The sequence below is a fragment of the Myotis daubentonii genome, chromosome X (genome assembly GCF_963259705.1).
Source record: "Myotis daubentonii chromosome X, mMyoDau2.1, whole genome shotgun sequence".
Lineage (NCBI taxonomy): Eukaryota > Metazoa > Chordata > Mammalia > Chiroptera > Vespertilionidae > Myotis > Myotis daubentonii.
Genome location: NC_081861.1, coordinates 109,779,228 through 109,801,590, shown reverse-complemented (window position 1 = coordinate 109,801,590; position 22,363 = coordinate 109,779,228). Strand labels below are relative to the sequence as shown.

Sequence of the window (22,363 nt, the reverse complement as noted above, 5' to 3'; positions counted from 1 at the left end):
AGTCATTTCAGCAAAATTTTAATGTGAAATATTGAAAATATTCATGTATAACATTACTATATTGTTTGTTTATTTTGCTTTGCTTACTTCAACAAGTTAGGTTGTAAGTTTTACATCCAAGATAAATACTTACTGAGTTGGAAACTTCAAATGAATATGTGGCTTTGCAATTGATGAAGAAATTAAATTTTTGGATGGCCATTGTTTTAAGGTAGATTTTCTCAAAAGTAGATTCTCAAAAAAATATTTGATTGAAAGTAGCTCATTTAGGAGGAAATCACAAAAATCACTGAAAGAAAGGGGAATGAGATGGGGAAGGAAGGAAAGTCAGTGGTATGTTACCACTGTGGACATCTGGCACTCAGTTGCACTGGAGACCACCTGATAGACTGTGTAGAACATGCCTGAGAGCTATCACACAGAATAGTGAGAAAGTGGGGATGTCTATACACTTACTTTTGTCCATCGTTGGTTGAGAGTTATTTGTAGTTTTAACCCTAAGTACTTTCAGCCTAGCTGAGGCCAATTTCTCTTCTATTATTAAAGAATTCTATAAAGTAGATATTATAGATATCTTTATCTTGATTATAAGAATACTGGGGTATGGATAATTTAAGTGATGTATGATCACATAACTGGTAAATTTTAGATCTAGGAATTACATTTAGATACTTGTTCAAGGGTATAGGTTCTTAAACACTAAAATGTTTAAAATAGTTTGGCACAAGTGCAATGAATGGACAGATGTATCAATAGAGCAAACTAAGTCCAAAAGTAGTTTCAGAAATCTTCAAAACTTGTCATAAATATGACAATTATGATGTTGAAAAAATTATAGACAGCTAAAACATAAAATAATATTGCTTTCCTGCTTGTTTCACCTCAAAATTAATTATAATTGGACTAAAGTGGCAAATTAAAAAAATCCTGGATCCATAAAATTACTAAAAGGCGATAAACTTATTGTTTCTAATTCAGAATAGAAAAAATAAACTTTCCAAGCCACATCCCAAGTAACTAAATAAAATGTTTAAAAGTATATATATATATATATATATATATATATATATATATATATATATATATATACATATATATATATACTTTTATGTATATATATAAGTATATATATACGTTTATACTTTTATATAAATATATATATATATATGTATATATACATATATGTATATATACACACACATTGTAAGGAAAAACAAAAGACCCACATAGCCAAAGCAATCCTGAGAAGAAGAACAAAGAGGCATCATGTACCTGATTACAAACTACACTACAAAGCTATAGTAATTAAATCAACATGGTACTGGCAAAACACACACACACACACACACACACACACACACACACACACAGAGAGAACTGAATCAAGTGTTCAGAAATAAAGACTTGCATTATGAACAGAATACCCAATGCACAAAGGATAGTTTATTTGATAAATGATGTTGGGCCTGGCCAGTGTGACTCAGTGGGTTGGGCGTCATCTGGTGCATTGAAAGGTTGCCTATTAGATTCCAATCAGGGCACATGCCTGGATTACCAGCTTTATCCCCAGGTGTGTGTGGGGGGGGGGAGGGGGGGAGGGTGCATACAAGAGGAAGGTGATCAATGTTCACCTCTCACATCAATGTTTCTCTCACTCTCTCTTTCCTGTCCTCTATCGAAAAAAAAAACTCAATAAAAAAATTTTAATGATATTGGGAAAACTGGATAACCATATGTAAAGGGATGAAATTGGACTCCGACCTTATGTCACTTACAAAAATTAATTTGCAATGTATTAAAAAGTTTAACATAAGACCTGTTACTATAAAATTACTAGAAGAAAACATAGGGAGAAAACTTCTTGACATTGATTTTAGCAATGATTTCTTGATAATAACCCAAAAAGTACAAGCAACAAAAGCAAAAATATAAAATAAAAATAAATAACTAGGGCACCAACCTAAAAAGCTTCTGTATAGCAAAGGAAATAATAAAATGAAAAGGCAACCATATGAATGATTAATATCCAAATAAAATTTTGTGGTATCCCTGGATTCATAAAAGGGCCTTTGGATATTTGTGAACTCCAAGAAAATTAATGTTTTTATTTTTCCTTGAAGATAATCTTTCTCATAAGATTTCAAAGGAGTTAAAAGTGTAGTATTTTCACCGACCTTTTGTAGTTATTTTTGGATTCTTCACAATTAACTGAAATGGTTGTCCTATTCAAAACAGATGTTGACCCAAAAAGAGTGTGTAGAAATTCCCTTTGAATTATCTTACTGTATACCTAGATGCAATTAGAATAATCTCTGAGTTTCAGTGAGAAGCTAGTTGATTTAAATGTAGATTTTCTGTTCAGTGGCTGAAGCCTGAGAGGAATTGGGAGAATAGTAGAACCATGAACAGGATCAACTTTAACTTTAAGTATTTTCTTCTCTAGTAGACTTTCTCATATTCAAGCACATTCTAAAAGTATCAACCATATATGTCATTTTAAATTTCCTTATTGCTGTTTAAGACACCAAATATCAAGATCAATTATTAAATACTGCCCAATTTTCCTTCCATCCAAAGTTGACAATGAGATGTAACATTCAATTTTATGCCAACTCAGAGGTTTCCCTTTTCCCACTGTCCTTCAGGCCACTACAGTGTAGGACTCTAATGGCATAGCAATGTACTCTCCACTGTTTGAGATCTATTGTTCATTGTTATTTATAAACCAGGATAGAATGGTTGCCCCTGCATTCAATTAGCCATTAGGAACTCTCTATAAGTGGGTGGAACGTATGGTGACAATACAGTTCAATGAAGTACATTGGGAAATTCTTATATACTGGTATTTTCAGAAGAAAATTGAGTTAAATCAGATACATACTACTCCCATTTGGAGTTCCTCATGGTCACTTGATGTTCTATGTCTAGACATTCAGTCTGTGTCTGAGCCTTGTTTGCATCTGGTTGTACCCCTTTCAGGGTGGGGGTCCCCACTGGGGTGCCTGGCCAGTCTGGGTGAGGGGCTGAGGGCTGTTTTCAGGCTGGTGGGCAACTGAAGCTCCCAACCTCTCCTTTTTTTCTTTTTCTTTTTTTTTATTCTGGGATTTATTTACCTTCTATGGCTGTCACTGGAGATGAGAGCCGGCTCCAGCTCTGAGGCCTGGCTCCAGCTTGAGGACTCAGCTGCTGAAATCAGGTATCTGGGGTTTGTTTAGGTTCTATAATTGAAACATAGTTGCTTTTGGGGCTGTTGCTTTCAGGCTCAGAGCCGGGCTTCGGTAGGTGGGGAACCTTGACTTCCTCCATCGCTGGGGCAACCAAGCCTCCTGCTGGCTTCAGCTGCGTGGCTGCCGGCCACCATCTTGGTTGGCAGTTAATTTGCATATGGCTCGGGTTAACAATGGGAAGCGTATCAGAGGTATGGTTAATTACCCTATTTGTCTTTTATTAGATAGGATATTTAATGTATTGTGCACATCCCTGTGGCTTATTTATTTTATAAATGGAAGTTTATATTTTTTGTTACCCTCTGTTTTCAGCTATCTCCCAGCCCATTCCCTTTGGAAACTCAGTTTGTTCTTTGCACCTATGAGTTTCTTTTGGTTTTATTTTATTTTTTAGATTCCATTTATTAATAAAATCATGGTATTTGACTTTCTCTGACTTATTTCACTTACATAATATCCACTAGGTCCATCTATGTTGTACAAAGATTTAATACTTTGTATTGCTGATTAGTATCTTCCTATGGTCTAGTCCAGCCATGGGCAAACTACGGCCCACGGGCCGGATCTGGCCCGTTTGAAATGAATAAAACTATTGAAATAAAATACCATACCCTTTTATGTAATGATGTTTACTTTGAATTTATATTAGTTCACACAAACACTCCATCCATGCTTTTGTTCCGGCCCTCCGGTCCAGTTTAAGAACCCATTGTGGCCCTCGAGTCAAAAAGTTTGCCCACCCCTGGTCTAGTCTCATGGGGTTTTTTTGGCATGTATCTGTCCAGTTTTCCTAACACCACCTATTTAAGAGACTGCAATTTCCACATTGTATATTCTTGCCTCCTTTGTTGTAGATTAATTGATCATATAAGTGAGGGCTTATTTTTGGATTCTCTATTCTGTTTCATTTCTCTATGTGTCTATTTCTGTGCCAGTACAAACTATTTTATTATATTTTTGGAGTATCAGTGGAAATCAGGGAGTGTGATACCTTCAACGTTGTTTTCCTCAAGATCGCTTATGCCACTCAGGATCTTTTGTAATTCCATATAAATTTTAGAATTACTTGTTCTATTTCTGAAAAAATATATATCATTGGTATTTCGAGAGGGATTGCATTGAATTTTCAGATTTCTTTGTATAGTATAGATATTTTAATGATATTAAAATTTCCAATCCATAAACATGGTATATCTTTCCATATTTATGTCATCTTCAATTTCTTTCTTCAATGTCATAGTTTTCTGAGTACAGGTCCTTCACCTCCTTGATTAACCTTATTCCTAGGTATATACTTTGATGCAATTATAAGTGGTATTTTTTCTTAATATTTCCTCGATTGATTCTGTATTAGTATATAATAATGAAACAGATTTCTGTGTATTAATTTTGTGTCCTGGAATTTTACTGAATTCATTTATCAGTTCTAATATAGTTTTGGTGGAGTATTTAAAGGTTTCTATGTGTAGTAGCATATCATGTGCAATTAGTGGTGGTTTTATTCTTCCTTTACAATTTGAATGTGTTTTATTCATTTTTCCTACATAATTTATGTGGCTAGAACTTCCAATACTATGTTGAATAAAAGTAATGAGAGTGTGCATTCTTGTCTTGTTCCTTGGTTATAATCCTTGATTTTGTTGATGTGGTGTATCATGATGACTGATTGCAGATATCAAACCATCCTTGCATCCCTGGAATAAAACTCACTTTACCACAATATAAAATCTTTCTGCTATAAAGTTGAATTAAGTTCCGTAATATTTTGAGAATTTTTGCAAGTCTCTTTATCATGGATATTAGCTTCTTACTTTGTTTTTTGTAGTATAATTGTCTAGTTTTGTTTTCATGGATATGCTGGCCTTATTCAATGAGTTTGGAAGCCTGCCTACCTCTGCAATTTTTTAGAACAGTTTAAGAAAGATAAATATAAATTATTCCTTTAATGTTTGGTAGAATTCACCAGTGAAGCAATCTTGTCATTGAGTTGTTGTATTGTTGTTTTTTAGTTGTTGTTTTTTTGTGTTTTTTTTTTTTTTGGGGGGGGTTGATTACTGCTTCAGTTTCATTTTTTGTAGTTGGTATGTTCAGATTTCCTGTTTGAGTCTGTTTAAGTCTTAAAATATTTTGTTGCTAAAAATCTATCAAGTTTTTCTAGGTTGTTGAATTTTTGCATATACTGTTTCAAGACATTATTGAGTTAGGCTATGAATGTCCTTCTTAGCACTACTTTTACTGAATCCCATAGATATCATTAAGTTGTATTTCTATTTTTCAGTTGTCTCAAGGTAGTTGTTTTTATTTTCTATATTGAAGTACAGTAATTTCTTTCTATGCCCATTTCATTGCTTATTTATAAATGGATATTGTATCTTGACAAATGCTTTTCTGTATCTATTGATATAATCATACAGTCTTTTAAAAAGTATCTTTATTGTTGAAAGTATTACAGATGTCCCCCTTTCCCCCCATTGACCCCTCTTTCCCACTCCTGTCCCCTCTCTAGGCCTTTGCCCAATTATATTTTGTGTCCAAGGGTTGTGCATATATGCATATAAGTGCTTTGGTTAATCTCTCCACTCACTTTCCCTTTGAGAATCATCAGTCTGTTGCATGCTTCTATGTCTCTGGATCTGTTTTGTTTGTTTCTTTTGTTCATTCTATTCCACATATAAATGAGACCATGTGATATTTGTCTTTCTCTGCTGACTGGCTTATTTCCCTCTATGTTATCTCAATGCATAAGAGATCCTCCATTTTTATGGCTATATAATATTCCACTGTGTCAATGTACCATAGTTGTTGTTGTTTTTTTAATCCACACAAACACTGATGGGCAATTTAGCTGTTTCCAGATCTTAGCTATTGTAAATAATATTGCTATGAACATAGGGGTTCATATTTTCTTTCTGATTGCTGTTTTAGGCTTCTTAGGTTATACTCTTATAAGTGGTATCAAAGGGTAAAATGGCAGTTCTACTTTTAAATTTTTGAGGAAACTCCATAGTGTTTTCTGTAGTGGTTGTACAAGTCTGCATTCCCACCAGCAGTGTACTAGGGTTCCTTTTTCTACACATCCATATCAATACTTGTTTTTTATTTATTAATATATACAAGTGGAAGAATATACCATATTAATGGATTGGTAGAATTAACATCATTAAAATGTACATACTACCCAAAGCGATCTATAGATTCAATGTAACCCCTATAAAATACCAACTGCATATGTCACAGATCTGGAACAAATACTCTAAAAAATTATATGGAACCAAAAAAGACCTCAAATAGCCATAGCAATGTTGAGAAAGAAGAACAAGGTTGGAGGGATCACAATACCCAATATCAAGCTATACTACAAAGCCACTGTTCTCAAAACTGCCTGGTAGTGGCTCAAGAACAGACATATAGATCAATGGACCAGAACAGAGAACCCAGAAATCGACCGAAGCAATTATGCTCAATTAATATTTGACAAAGGAGGCAAAGCATACAATGTAGTATGAACAGTCTCTTCAATAAATGGTGATGAGTTGTTGGGACAAGTACATGCAAAAAAAAATGAAATTAGGCCACCAATTTACACTATAGATAAGAATAAACTCAAAGTGGACAAAAGACTTCAATATAAGTCCTGAAACCATAAAAATCCTAGAATAGAGAAAAATATCAGACATCTTACATAGCAGAATTTTTACTGACACAATGCCTAGGGCAAGAGAAACAAAGGGTAAAATAAACAAATGGGACTACATCAAAATAAAGAGCTTCTGCACAGTAAAAGAAACTAGCATCAAAATATATGCATGAATATAAGCATAACCAATGGACACAGACACTAGCGGGGTGAGGGCATGAGGAAGGTAGGGGGACAAAAGGAGGATAAGGACACATATGTAATAAATTAATCAATAAAGAAAAAACATGAAAAAAAGAAAATGCAGCCCACTACATGGAAGAACATGTTTTCCAGTGATATATCTGATAAGGGGTTAATTTCCAAAATATATAAAGTACTCATACAACTCAACAAAATGAAGACAAACAATCCAATAAAAAAATGGGCAAAGGATCTAAATAGACACTTCTCCAAAGAGAACATACAAATGACCAAAAGACATATGAAAAAATGTTCAATGTTCAATCATAAGAGAGATGCAAATTACAATGACAATGAAGAACAACCTCACACCTTCCAGAATGGCTACCATCAATAAATCAATAATCATAGAATATGTATCCTTTATTTTGTTAATGTGGTTTATCACAATCATTGATGTGTATATATTGAACCATTCTTTGACCCCTGTAATGAACTCCACTTGATCTTAATGTATTGTCTTTTTTTTTCCTTTATTGATTAAGGTATTACATATGTGCCCTTATCCATTGTTTTTTCTTTTTTAAAAAAATGTTTTTATTTATTTTAGAGAGAAACAGAAAAGGCAAAGATAGAAACATGGATGAGAGGGAAACAACCTCAATCACTGCCTCCTGTGTGCCCTTTGCTAGGTATTGAGCCCACTACCTGACATGTGCCCTGACATAGAATCAAATCAGGGACCTCTGAATGCATGGGTCCCTGCTTAACCATTGAAGCACATGGGCTAGAGGATATATTGTCTTTCTAAAGTATTGTTGAATTGGATTTGCTTGAATTTTCTTTAGGATTTTTTCATCTGCTACGTATCATATAGAGTATAAAGGTCTGTAGTGTTCATTTTTGTGTTACCCTTCCAGGTTTTGGTGTCAGGGTAATGTTGACCTCATAAAATGTGTTAGAAAGTATTGCCTCTCCTTTTTCATAGAGTTTGAGAAGGAAATTAAATATTAAATATTTTTTTAAATATATTTTATTGACTTTTTACAGAGAGAAAGGGAGAGAGATAGAGAGTTAGAAACATCGATGAGAGAGAAACATCGATCAGCTGCCTCCTGCACATCTCCTACTGGGGATATGCCCGCAACCCAGGTACATGCCCTTGACAGGAATCGAACCTGGGACCATTCAGTCCGCAGGCCGATGCTCTATCCACTGAGCCAAACCGGTTTCGGCCCCATTCATCTTTTGATGGACTTTTGGATTGATTCCAGTTTGAGGCTGTTTCGAAATCATGGGGTCACGAATATTTCACGTGTTCACATCGTCATACAAGTACTTTCATTTCTCCTGGATAAATTATAGGTAACAACTGAAAGGCGGGAGCTTCTGAGAGCCATGTTTTTTCTATGTACTCACAGCCGTCAGGTTTTGATATTTGCCCAAATATGGGTGAGGTGAGTGAGGCATTGGGTGTACAACTTCAGATGGCACCCAAAATCCCCCTCAGAAATCAAGATCAATTATCTCTTAAGGTAACATTTCAACATAATCAGAAAAACAGTGCCATATTAAAGCCTGAGGACAAAGGATAGTTCAGTGCCCTACTACCGATCCTATCTTTATTTCAAAGCCATGTGTTGTTCACCATCCATTTTCTTTTCACAAATAATATTTGCCCTTTTTGGATACTGTTGTGTTTCTTGGAAACAGCTTGATTCTTTGGGATCCTTTTTAAGATTTGATTTAAATAAACAGAGCAGTTCCCTGTGATAGTACATGGCTAAATACTGTTATACCATGTGGTATGGTTAAGTAACTGTTCCTCACTACTGAAGCAAGACCCTTCCACGTAAATTATTCAGTGCCTGTGCATCTAGTCTGGCTGACAGTAAAGGTCACTATTGCAGGCCCTGTGTGAATATCAGTTATCAAGAATCCTTCCCAGTGGTTTCTTTCCTGGCTTCTAATAATGTATTCACACACAAGCTGATCAGTAATCCCCGGAATCATTCTTGTGGCGTGCAAGATTCTGGAGTTCCCTCTCTTTCTCTCATTTTGCTCTCTGGTTGTCTGCCTTGAGATCTCTACCCACCTTGTTCTCTGTGGTGTCTTAGCTCCATCTCCTCTACATAGCGTGACTGCTGGTCTTTGCCTCTCTGCCTGTGGCCTAGAAACGGAAGGAATGTGGAGCCATCAGAGGAGTCACCTCATTTATTTCCTATCTGTGAGGCATCTGTCCCTGCTTCCTGATGTCCAGTGTCTTTCATAATTTTATCTTATTTTATTTCATTATTTTTTTCAGGTGTTCCAGGGCATATATCTGATCCCTGTTACTCTACTTTGGCCAGGAGAGAAAATATAATTTACTTTTTTTTGTTTTGTCTCCCTCAATTTGTGAGTCTGCCTTTTCAAAGGTCTCCCACGACTTCCGAGCCATCATGGGGAGAAAGCCCTCCTGAGGGCCACGAGTGTTCACATCTTCAGGAGATGGACAGCCCTTTGTGAAGTCGGGCTGTCCATCTCCTGGTACCGTAAATTCTTGCTATTCTCCGTGATTAGAAATTGTAGATCACACCCGCATTATTGAAACAAATGACTCTTTTAAAATCCATACCAACCTATTTTACTTTTTTCCCTAATACTCAGCTCAGGATAAGCATCTTCTAAAAATTCCAAAAAATAAATAGTAAACTCCTTAGCATGTAGCATTAGGTGTTTTACAGTTTCAATGCAGCATGGGTTTTTCTTGGTCATAGCCAATAATACACTAATACACACATTACAGATTAGATGTAATTCTTCAACCATGGCAGCAACTTGAATCTTGTCCTCAAATACATTTTTTATTCACTTACTTATTCAGCATACATTGGTTCAGTTCTCCTTTTGTATGAGGCAGTGTGTCCAATATGCAAACTATTGCAATTAAAGATACAAACACCATACTCTCCTTATAAGAAAATTCCCATCAATTTTTGCCATCTGATTATTTTAAAGATTTTCTTCAGACTTCACCCTTGAAGTACATTCTTTCTGAGTAAGTGTCAAGTGAGGCAGGCTGAGATTGAAAATCAATGAAATAGAATTAAATACATTAATACAGCTAGGAAGACTTAAGTGGTTGGTATAAGTTAAAATATGAAGCTAAGGAATAGAAAATCAGTGACCACGATTCAATGGGAACTCAATCTATTCTAGAAATCATTGCTTGTAAATTAATATTATTATTAATATCATTATTAATATTAATATTATTGTTTCCTGCAGTAGGAAGCACTGGGAGAATATCTCCATTTAAGGATAAGAACGAAGTGACATTTTCATAGGAAAAATGATACGCAGCCAAAGGTAATGACCAGTATATTCAAACCCCTTTAAAAGTTCACTATTGTCCCCATTTGTCATGTGACATATACTCTTTCCAAAGAGGAAAGATAGATATGCAACAGAAATTACATGTACCCGATATCGAAATTGTCAAGTGAATCCTAGCTGTTTTGGATCATTGGATAGCAGTGATGCTGAACCTATGACATGCGTGTCAGAGGTGACACGTGAACTCATTTTTTGGTTGATTTTTCCTTGTTAAATGGCATTTAAATATATAAAATAATAATCAAACATATAAATGTTCGTTGTACTATGGTTGCAAATGTCAAAAAATTTCTATATGTGACATGGCACCAGAGTTAAGTTAGGGTTTTTCAAAATGCTGACATGCTGAGCTCAAAGGTTCTCCAAGAGCCTCAGCCTGGGGACTGAAGTGTCCCTGGTAACATTTTGGTGAAGGTCACGTACTCAGGTGGTGCGGCCAAGAAGGCTCAATCCCCAGTAGGGGCCATCAAGAGGCAGCTGATCAATGATTCTCTCTCATCACTGATGTTTCTATCCCTCTTTCCCTCTCCCTATCTCTCTAAATATATATATATATATATATATATATATATATATATATATATATATATATATATATATTTAAAAATTAGCCAATGAAATATAATGAATGAGCATCAGGTGTTCCAAATAATGTTTCTAGAGCTCTCTCCACTCTTAAATACATGAGGTTACATTACTGTATGAACATAAGCATCTTCCAAGTATTCATCCTACACTGGCTATGGCAGCTAACATTAGGAAATATGGCTATTGACAAAGAGCCTGCTGTAGTTGTTTACCATCTCCCAAAGCAAATATTTCTGAAGAGTGATTACTGATGTAGAGTACTTATCTTTCTCCATTGTCCCATTTTTTGCTTCTTAAATAGACAGCATGTGAAGATTGTGTCTTACAGGTAGTTGTTAGCATGACTTTGATCACTTATAATAAGCACATTTAAGATAATTCTGATACCTTGTAATATAGCAACATTTTTCAACATCAGATTATTCCAGAAACTTCCCCTTTTTGTTTTCATTTTTTATTATATTTTATTGATTTTTTACAGAGAGGAAGGGAGAGAGATAGAGAGTTAGAAACATCGATGAGAGAGAAACATCGATCGGCTGCCTCCTGCACATCTCCTACTGGGGATATGCCCGCAACCCAGGTACATGCCCTTGACCAGAATGAAACCTGGGACCTTTCAGTCCGCAGGCCGACGCTCTATCCACTGAGCAAAACCGGTTTCAGCAGTTTTCATTTTTTTAAAAATCAAAATGACATTGTTTCTGGATCTATTTTTTTCATGGATTTATTTTGTTCATTAGATTCCACATATGAGTGAGATCATGTGATACTTACCTTACTCTGACTGGCTTATTTCGTTTAGCATAATACTCTCCAGCTCAATCCATGCTGTTGCAAATATTTCTATCTTGCAAGTGCTTGATCTGTCCTCTAATTGTTTCCTTCTATAGTAGACATTTTATTTTACTTTTATAAATCTATTTTCGTCCCTTAAAAATCTGAGAATAGGAATTTGAATTTTTGCTGAAATTATCTTTTATTTCAATATTTTATCTGAGTTTTCCCGCAAAATGACATAATTTTGTGTGTTTATTGTGATCTTCTATTTTACCTTCCTCATACATCTGGCAAACCTTTTTCATTTATATTTATGAATAAAGGACTTACTTGATTCACCTCAGTAAGTAGCATGGATCAGATCTAGAATTGTGATGTCCATTTCACTACCAGTGTTTTGCTCAAAATGGGAAAGTGGAGTGTGTCAGTTATTCACTTTCTTTCTCCTTCGGGGATACTTGGCATAGAGTTTACAGGTAGGATAGGAACACTTTCTGATGCCAAAGAAAACACAATATTTCTCACATTGGAACACTAGTGTTTTTTCCTTCAGGAAAATGGGTCCTATTGTTTCCCTTCTCTGCAGGTCTGTAATTGTCTTACATTCATTCACTGTCTTGGAGTGTAGTTAGGGAGATTAAAAGGCTCAGATGCCAAAGACCTTTACTGTCCTATGTAAGGAGGCATGGGGTAGGGTTAGAGCTGAGCAAGTTAAAACAGACCTGCTCTTCACAGAGCAGCTATTTACTATCACAATTGACCAAGGACCATCCGCAGTATTGCAATTTCATTTACTCTGTCCTTAGATTAAGGGGTCTCCATCTTGCTACCCAGATTAACAAATGTTAATATTTGCATATTTTAGTAAACCAAAACTGTAGGTTAAATACAAGAATCCTTTCTTTTAATCCCTGCCCAATCCCATTCTATACACCCTTTTTCCAGAGGTAAGCACACCTGTGATTTTAAGGATATGTTTTATACGTTAAGCATGAACATTCATCCACATTCAAAGGGCTGAACACCATCCACCTGACTTCACCCTCATATACATTGTTTATAAGGGGTAGGTTAATTTTGTGTTTTCCCAGGTGCCATGGAATACTTCCTCCTCCATCCAGGGTCCCATGGAATACCTCCTCTATCCATCAGGGTCCTATGGAATTCCTCCTCCCTCCTCCATCACGGTCCTATGGAATCCCTTCTCAAACCTCCATCTGGGTCCGATTGAATCCCTTCTCCCTCCATCAGGGTCCTATGGAATCCCTCTTTCCTCCTCCATCAAGATCCTACGGAATCCCTTCTCCATCCATCAGGGTCCTGTAAATCCCTCCTCCCTACCTCCATCAGGGTCTTATGGAATCCTTCCTCCCTCCATCCAGGGTCCAATGGAATCCCTCCTCCCTCCATCCAGGGTCCTATGGAATCCCTCCTCCCTCCATCCAGGGTCCTATGGAATCCCTCCTCTATCAATCAGAGTCCTATGGAATTCCTCCTCCCTCCATCAGGGTCCTATGGAATCCCTCCTCCCTCCTCCATCAGGGTCCTATGGAATCCCTCCTCCCACCATCAGGGTCCTATGGAATCCTTCCTCTCTCCATCAGGGTCCTATGGAATCCCTCCTCCCTCCATCAGGGTCCTATGGAATCCTTCCTCTCTCCATCAGGGTCCTATGGAATCCCTCCTCCCTCCATCAGGGTCCTATGGAATCCCTCCTCCCTCCGTCAGGGTCCTATCGAATCCCTCCTCCCTCCTCCATCCAGGGTCCCGAGATGCACCTAATTGAGTCCTTGGTGGAGACTCCTGGATAGCTGTTTTAAAACTGGAATGTGAGGGATTTGCTCAGAGGAATCAGAGAAAGACCTTTATTTATTTAAGAACCAATGACTTTATTTGAAGAGACAATGAACCTTGAACACGGAACTGAGGTGCCCGTTTTTCATGGACTATATGGCCATCGGCATCAAGGAATTCTTACCATTTACAACAGCATAGATGGAACTAGAGAGCATTATGCTAAGTGAAATAAGTCAGTTGGAGAAAGATCAATATCATATGATGTCACTCATTTGTGGAATATAATGAACATGAACTGATGAACAAACATAGAAACAGAGTCATAGAAGCCTCGAACAGACTGTCTAACTCAGCTGTGGGCAAACTACGGCCGGCGGGCCGGATCTGGCCCGTTTGAAATGAATAAACTAAAACAAAACAAAACAAAACAACAACAAAACAAACAAACAAACAAAAAAACGTACCCTTTTATGTAATGATGTTTACTTTGAATTTATATTAGTTCACACAAACACTCCATCCATGCTTTTGTTCCGGCCCTCCGGTCCAGTTTAAGAACCCACTGTGGCCCTCGAGTCAAAAACTTTGCCCACCCCTGGTCTAACCCATGAGGGAAAGCAGGGGGTGAGGAGATAAGAGATCAACCAAAGGACTTGTATGCATGCATATGAGAATAACCAATGGACACCAACTGTAAGGGGAGGTGAGGGCATGTACTGGTAGGTGGGCAAAGGTGGGGAGAGGTCAACATGGAAAAAGGAGACATATGAAATACTTTAAACAATAAAGAATTTAAATTAAATAAAATCAAATCACTTTTACAAAAAAAGTAAATGAAGAATGACATAGCAGCCATAAAGAACACAATGGAAGGATTAAAGAGTAGACTAAAAGAAGCTGAGGACAAAATCAGCATGTTAGAAGACAAAGTATAAATAGATGCCCAAGTTGAGCAGCAACTGAAAAAAAAAATTTAAAAATCAGAAGGAGAGTCTACAGGAGCTTTGGGACAATTGGAAACAATACAACATGTGCATAATAGTTGTGGCAGAAGAAGAGTGGCTGAGCAAGGAATAGAAACATTTTTAGAAGAAACAATGACAGAAAACTTTCCAGACTTGGGGGAGAAATCAAGTCACACAAAGCCAAGAAGCACAGAGGGTCCCAAGCAAGATGAACCCAAAAAGACCCAAACCAAGACACGTCGTAATTAAATTGGCAAATGTAAAAGACAAAGAATCTTAAAGGCTGCAAGAGAGAGACAAAGTTACGTAAAAGGGATGTCCACTATCAACTGATTTCTCAACAGAAACACGCCAGGCCAGAAGGTAATAGAATGAAGTATATAAACTGATGCAAAGCAAACTACTGATTTGAATAATGCTCTAAACAGCAAAGCTATCATTCAAAATTTAAGGTGAAATTTGGAGATTCACAGACAAAAAACAAAACAAAACAAACAAACAAACAAAAACCCAAACAAACAAACAAAAACAACAACTATGGGAGTTTATCACCACCTATACAGCTATGCAAAATATGCTAAAGGGGCTGTTGTAGAGAAGAAATAGAAAGGGAGAAAGAGAAAGCAAAACAGGCTCAAAGAATAAAGATGGCAACAAATTATGACCTATCCATAATAACCTTAAACGTAAATGGATTAAATTCCCCAAATAAAACACAGGGTAGCTGAATGGATAAGAAATCATGACTCATATACATACTATCTAAAACAGACCCACCTCAGAACAATGGACTCACACAGACTGAACATGAAGAAATTGTAAAAAAATCTTCAAGCAAATTGAAACGAAAAAACAAAACAAAACAAAACAAAAAACCTGTGGTAGCAATACCTATATCTGAGAAAAATACACCTCAAAGTGAAGGTCATAACTAGAGGTAAGGAAAGCCACTTCATAATATTAAGGGTATTGATACAACAAAAGTATTTAACTCTGGTAAACATATATGTACCCAATACAGGAGCATCCAAATACATAAACAAAACTTCTGGAAGGTATCAAGGGAGAGATCAACAGCAACACAATCACAGTAGGAGACTTTCATACCCATTGACATCCATGGATAAATTAATGAGAAAACCTGAATAGTCATAAAAAAAAAAAAAAACTCCCTGCAAACACACTCTGGACGAGATGCCTTCACAGAGAAGTTTTACCAAACATTGAAAGAATGAACACCTATCCTCCTCAAACTATTCCAAAATTCAGAAAGAAGGAATACTTCCAAGCTCTTTCTTTGAGGCCAGCATTACCCTATTCCAAAAACCAGATAAAGACAGTACAAAGAAAGAGAATTACAGGACAATATCCCTGATGAACATAGTGGCTAAAATCCTCAACAAAATTTTTGAAACTCGGATCCAGCAATACCTTAGAAAGATCATACACCATGAACAATTGTTCTTCCAGGGATGCAAGGCCAGTACAATATCCACAAATCAATAAATGTGATACATCGCATAAACAAGCTGAAAGATAAAAACCACATGATCATATCAATAGACGCAGAGAAAGCATTTGACAAAATCCAATGGGACAAAAATCCCTTTTTTAAATAAAAACTCTCAACAAAGTGGGAGTAGAGGGATCATACCTCAACATAATAAAATCCTTCTATGACAAACCTACAGGCAGCATCATACTTAATGGACAAAAGCTTAAACCATTTCAAATAGGGACAAGAACAAGACCAGGATGCCCACTTTCACCACTCCTATTCTACATAGTACTAGAAGTACTAGCTGTTGCAATCAGACAACAAGAAGAAATGAAAGGCATTCAAATTGTAAAGGAGGAAGTAAAACTGTCACTATTTGCTGATAACATGATAGTATGCAAAGAAAACCCTAAAGACTCCATCAGAAAACTAGTAGATTTAACTAATGAATTTGGCAGCATAGCAGGATATAAAATTAACCAGAAATCTATGGCATTTTTATACACCAATAATGGACTCTCAGAAAGGGAAACCAAACAACCACATTTACCGTTGAAATAAAAAAAAAATTTAGATACTTAGGAATAAGCTTAGCCAAGTAGATAAAAGACCTGTACTAGGAAAACTACAGGACATTGAAAAGGGAGATACAGGAAGATACAAGCAAGTGGAAGAATATACCGTGTTCATGGATTGGTAGAATCAACATCATTACAATGTCCATAGTACCCAGGCAGTCTACAGATTCAATGCAATCTCCATTAAAATACCAACAGCATATTTCACAGTTAGAACAAATGCTCCAAACTTTTATATAGAATCAAAAAATACCCCAAACAGCTTAGCAGTATTGAGAAAGAAAATCAAAGTTGGAGGAGTCAAATTCCAGATTTCCAGTTATACTACAAAGCCAATGTACTCAAAGCTGCCTGGTATTGGCACAAGGACAGACATATGCACCAATGGAACAGAACAGAGAACCCAGAAATCAACACAAGTCATTATGTTCAATATGTGACAAGGGAGGCAAGAGCATACAATGGAGTTAAAATAGTCTCTTAAATAAATGGTGTTGGGAAAATTGGACAAAAACATGCAAGAAAAAATGAAACTAGAACACCAAGTTACACCATACAGAAAATTAAACTCAAATGGATGAAGGACTTAAATATAAGTCGGGAAACCACAAAAATCCTAGAAGAATCCACAGGCAGCAAAATCTCAGACATTTCTTGTAGCACTATGTTTATGGCTACAACTCCTAGGACAATGGAAATTAAGGAGAGAATAAATGGGACTACATCAAAATAAAAAAAGCGTCTGCACAGCAAATGAAACCATCAATAAAATAAAAATAGTGCCCACTGCATGGGAAGACATATTTGCCAACGATACATCTAAGGAGTTAACCTCCAAAATCTACACGAAACTCATACATCTTAACAAAAGGAAGATAAACAGTTGAATTAAAAATGGGCAAAGGATCTAAATAGACACTTCTCCAAAATGGACACACAGAGGGCCAAATGGCATATGAAAAAGTGCTTAAGGTCACTGATCATCCAAGAGGTGCAAATAAAAAGGACAGTGAGGTGCCACCTCACACCTGTTAGAATGGCTATCATCAATAAATCCACAAATGACAAGTGTTGTCAAGGATGTGGAAAAAAGGGAACCCTGGTGCACTGCCAGTGGGAATACAGACTGGTGCAGCCACTGTGGAAAACAGTTTGGAGTTTCATCAAAAAATTAAAAATGGAACTGCCATTTGACCCAGAGATCCAACTTCTAGGATTATATCCCAAGAAATCAGAAAACACCAATCTGAAAGAATATATGCTCCCCTATGTTCATAGCAGCACAATTGGCAATAGCTAAGATTTGGAAACAGCCTAAGTGCCCATCAGCTGATTAATGGATTAAAAATGGTGGTACGACTATTCAATGGAATACTATGCAGCTGAGAAAAGAAAGAACTCTTACCATTTGCAGCAGCATGGATGGTCCTAGGGCACATTATGCTAAGTGAAATATGCCAGTGGGAGAAAGAGCCATATCACATGATCTCACTCATATGTGAAATATAACTAACAACAGAAACTGATGAAAAAAATAGACCTAGAGACATAGAAACATGGAACACACTGTCAACCCTCAGAGGGAAAGCAGGAAGGGGAATAGGGGGGAAGAATTCAACCAATGAACTCATGTTCATATATGCATAACCCATGGACACAGACTATGGGGTGGTGCAGACTGGGGGTAGGGGTGTAGGAGAGGGCACTAGGGGTAAAAAAAAAGGGACATATATAACACTTTGAGCAATAAAAAGAAAAGAAAAAAGCCAACTCTAACCAGCCGGGGCAAGGGGCGGCAGTTGTTCTAGTCTCTGGTTGTCTGGTTGTCCTGACATTTTGGTCACTGGATTTAATTATATAAGATTTTTACTGATTTTCAGAGAAGGAGAGGAAGAGAGAGAAACATCAGTGTTGAGAGAGAATCATTAATCAGCTGCATCCTGCATGCACCGCTACTGAGGACCGAGCCTGCTCCCCAGGCATATGCCCTCACCTGGAATCAAACCATGACCTCCTGGTTCATAGGTCAATGCTCAAACACTGAGCCACATCGGCTGGGCAACAAGATCTTTTGTAAGTAATTCTTTTATTTATGGTTATTTTTAATGAATAATTGACATAAATATATAATACTCCTAATGCAATCAAAACCAAGAGGAGTATGTGTAAATATTGACTTCATAGTTGGTAAAATACATAACACATTGATGAACCCAAGCAGAAGCTCATTCAGAAAGTTTTATTAGCAATAGGTGTTAAAATTTACAGATATTGTGGAATCAAATTGTCCATACACAGTGAGGCACTCATGGTGAATGCTGACTTATGTTCAAATGAGAGACACACTAGCCAAGTGAACAGTAAATAGAAAATTGTCTAATCCTCTTTGTCCCCTGAATCCTCCTCTTTGGGTTTGGAGAGGAGTTTCATTACTCGGTGTATAGGAGTCTTCACAGACTCATAGTTCCATCCCTTCCTCATAAACATCTTCTCAATCACACCTGGCATCCTGTAGCCCTTGCTTACAATGAAATCTTTGAAGGCAATTGGTCCATAAAGTTCATCAATAATGTCTGGTTCAAGATGCCTTCCATCGGTCAAATGTTCCTTGTCAGGGACGACTTTAGGGTCGGGCAGAGGCTGGCCATTGACCAGCTTTTTCCAGGATTTGGGGTCCAGGTACCATGCTCCATACCTTATCTTCTCCCGTTTGGGTTTATGAGGGTCTTCTGGTTTTCGGAGTTTCCTTTGCCAGTTACCTTCCTGCAGGGAGAATTTTCTCTGCTGTATGTCATCTAGCTGTTTGCAGGGCCTTATCTTCAAAGGAAGCTGGCTTATTTTCTTTATTTTGACTGTATTATGGGTGAGTGGGACCTCTAAGTCAACCTCAAACTGTTTCATGAGGTCCTCTTCAACAATGCCTATGTCTCCAAAATTATCATCGATCCATCTGCAGAATTCACGAATTCTTCTTCTTGATTTTTGGAGCCCAAGATCTTTGGGAATATCCGTTGTGCATTTTGCATTTGTCTCTTCCTCAGGAAACAAACTGAATAAATATGACTGGAGGCTCTCCTTGGCCGTTTGCACGTGGGTTTGGTCTTCAGGTTCCAGGTTGTCCTCCTCGGGAGGTTCCAGGTTGAGCTTCCAGGAAGATACGGGGTGGACTGCCTGGGGAGGCTCCAGTTTCACGGCCTGGGGAGGCTCCAGGATCCCTGCCTGGGGAGGCTCCAGGTTCGCTGCCTGGGGAGGCTCCAGGTTGGTCTGCTCAGGATGTTCTTCACACAGGTGTGTGGGGGTCTTCTTTCTTTCCTTGGTGCCCTCACAATGTGCCCACGTGTCCTCCAGCTTCCTGTCAGGATCTAGCACTTCCAGGACCTTGAGGAGGAGGTCTGGAGGGAGAGCTTCCTCCAGATTCAGGCAGTTCGCCAGGGACTGCTGGGTCAGGCTGGCTTCAATGTTCTCTACAAAGGCCTTCCGTGCTCGCTGGGCTGGCGAGAGCTTGGAACACAGGTCCGCTCCCGTGGGCGGCTGCCTGTGAATCTTTTTGGGCGGAGGGCGGGGAATTCTATGAGCAATCATGGGGAGAAAGCCTTCCCGAGGGCCACGAGTGATCACATCTTCAGCAGATGGACAGCCCGTTCTGAAGTCGTCCAGTCCCTCCTTCACAAATACCCACCGCCGGCTGTCCATGGAGGTGGGGCATTCCCAAGCTGCTTGTTCTGCCTGCAGAGATAGCGGGAAGGCAACCTGTCCCTGTCCTTGAACCAGGGCTTACATTCCATGCCCAGGGGCAAGGGCTCCAGCGGCGCCGGCCCTAGCAGCCACTTCTTGCTGGGCTCCGGCTTTTTGTCGAGCTTCGGCCCTGACTGCCACGGCTTGATCAGCCCCGACTCTATGAGCGCCTTCTTCCTCAGGTCCGACTTTAGCAGCCACCCCTTGTGGGGCTCCGGTAAGGGCCACTGCTGGCACGCCATGGCGCCCTTGGACCAGACGGCCTCAGGGGTTTGTTGTCCCAGCGGCCCCGTTGCTAGGAGACCATTGCCTGGTACTGACTCATTCTTATTCTTTCCTGAGGCGGGTCAGCACGCGCCCCTGCACAGACTGCATTGTCCCGGAATGGCCTGCAAGGTTGCGTTCTTGCTTGTGGTAGAGAACTGTTCCCGTGTATGGGCACACCACAGGTCAGCTGCCCATTCATCTTTTTTTTTTTTTTTTAAATATTTTATTGATTTTTTACAGAGAGGAAGGGAGAGAGATAGAGAGTTAGAAACATCGATGAGAGAGAAACATCGATCAGCTGCCTCCTGCACATCTCCTACTGGGGATGTGCCCGCAACCCAGGTACATGCCCTTGACCGGAATCGAACCTGGGACCTTTCAGTCCGCAGGCCGACGCTCTATCCACTGAGCCAAGCCGGTTTCGGCCCCATTCATCTTTTGATGGACTTTTGGATTGATTCCAGTTTGAGGCTGTTTCGAAATCATGGGGTCACGAATATTTCACGTGTTCACATCGTCATACAAGTACTTTCATTTCTCCTGGATAAATTATAGGTAACAACTGAAAGGCGGGAGCTTCTGAGAGCCATGTTTTTTCTATGTACTCACAGCCGTCAGGTTTTGATATTTGCCCAAATATGGGTGAGGTGAGTGAGGCATTGGGTGTACAACTTCAGATGGCACCCAAAATCCCCCTCAGAAATCAAGATCAATTATCTCTTAAGGTAACATTTCAACATAATCAGAAAAGCAGTGCCATATTAAAGCCTGAGGACAAAGGATAGTTCAGTGCCCTACTACCGATCCTATCCTTATTTCAAAGCCATGTGTTGTTCACCATCCATTTTCTTTTCACAAATAATATTTGCCCTTTTTAGATACTGTTGTGTTTCTTGGAAACAGTTTGGTTCTTTGGGATCCCTTTCAAGATTTGACTTAAATAAACAGAGCCGTTCCCTGTGATAGTACATGGCGAAATACTGTTATACCATGTGGTATGGTTAAGTAACTGTTCCTCACTACTGAAGCAAGACCCTTCCACGTAAATTATTCAGTGCCTGTGCATCTAGTCTGGCTGACAGTAAAGGTCACTATTGCAGGCCCTGTGTGAATATCAGTTATCAAGAATCCTTCCCAGTGGTTTCTTTCCTGGCTTCTAATAATGTATTCACACACAAGCTGATCAGTAATCCCCGGAATCATTCTTGTGGCGTGCAAGATTCTGGAGTTCCCTCTCTTTCTCTCATTTTGCTCTCTGGTTGTCTGCCTTGAGATCTCTACCCACCTTGTTCTCTGTGGTGTCTTAGCTCCATCTCCTCTACATAGCGTGACTGCTGGTCTTTGCCTCTCTGCCTGTGGCCTAGAAACGGAAGGAATGTGGAGCCATCAGAGGAGTCACCTCATTTATTTCCTATCTGTGAGGCATCTGTCCCTGCTTCCTGATGTCCAGTGTCTTTCATAATTTTATCTTATTTTATTTCATTATTTTTTTCAGGTGTTCCAGGGCATATATCTGATCCCTGTTACTCTACTTTGGCCAGGAGAGAAAATATAATTTACTTTTTTTTGTTTTGTCTCCCTCAATTTGTGAGTCAGTCTGCCTTTTCAAAGGTCTCCCACGACTTCCGAGCCATCATGGGGAGAAAGCCCTCCCGAGGGCCACGAGTGTTCACATCTTCAGGAGATGGACAGCCCTTTGTGAAGTCGGGCTGTCCATCTCCTGGTACCGT

General features: G+C 38.5%; 1 protein-coding gene across 1 annotated transcript; it reads right to left on the bottom strand.

Moving 5' to 3' along the window:
• Nucleotides 1–19,007: 19,007 nt before the first annotated feature.
• On the bottom strand, nt 19,008–20,213 carry LOC132223595 (protein FAM47A-like). The gene is made up of 2 exons (XM_059678692.1): nt 19,875–20,213; nt 19,008–19,775 (listed from the first exon to the last, which is right to left on the bottom strand). Exons 1-2 carry the CDS (start codon nt 20,211–20,213, stop codon nt 19,008–19,010), a joined length of 1,107 nt encoding a protein of 368 aa, XP_059534675.1.
• Nucleotides 20,214–22,363: the final 2,150 nt, after the last annotated feature.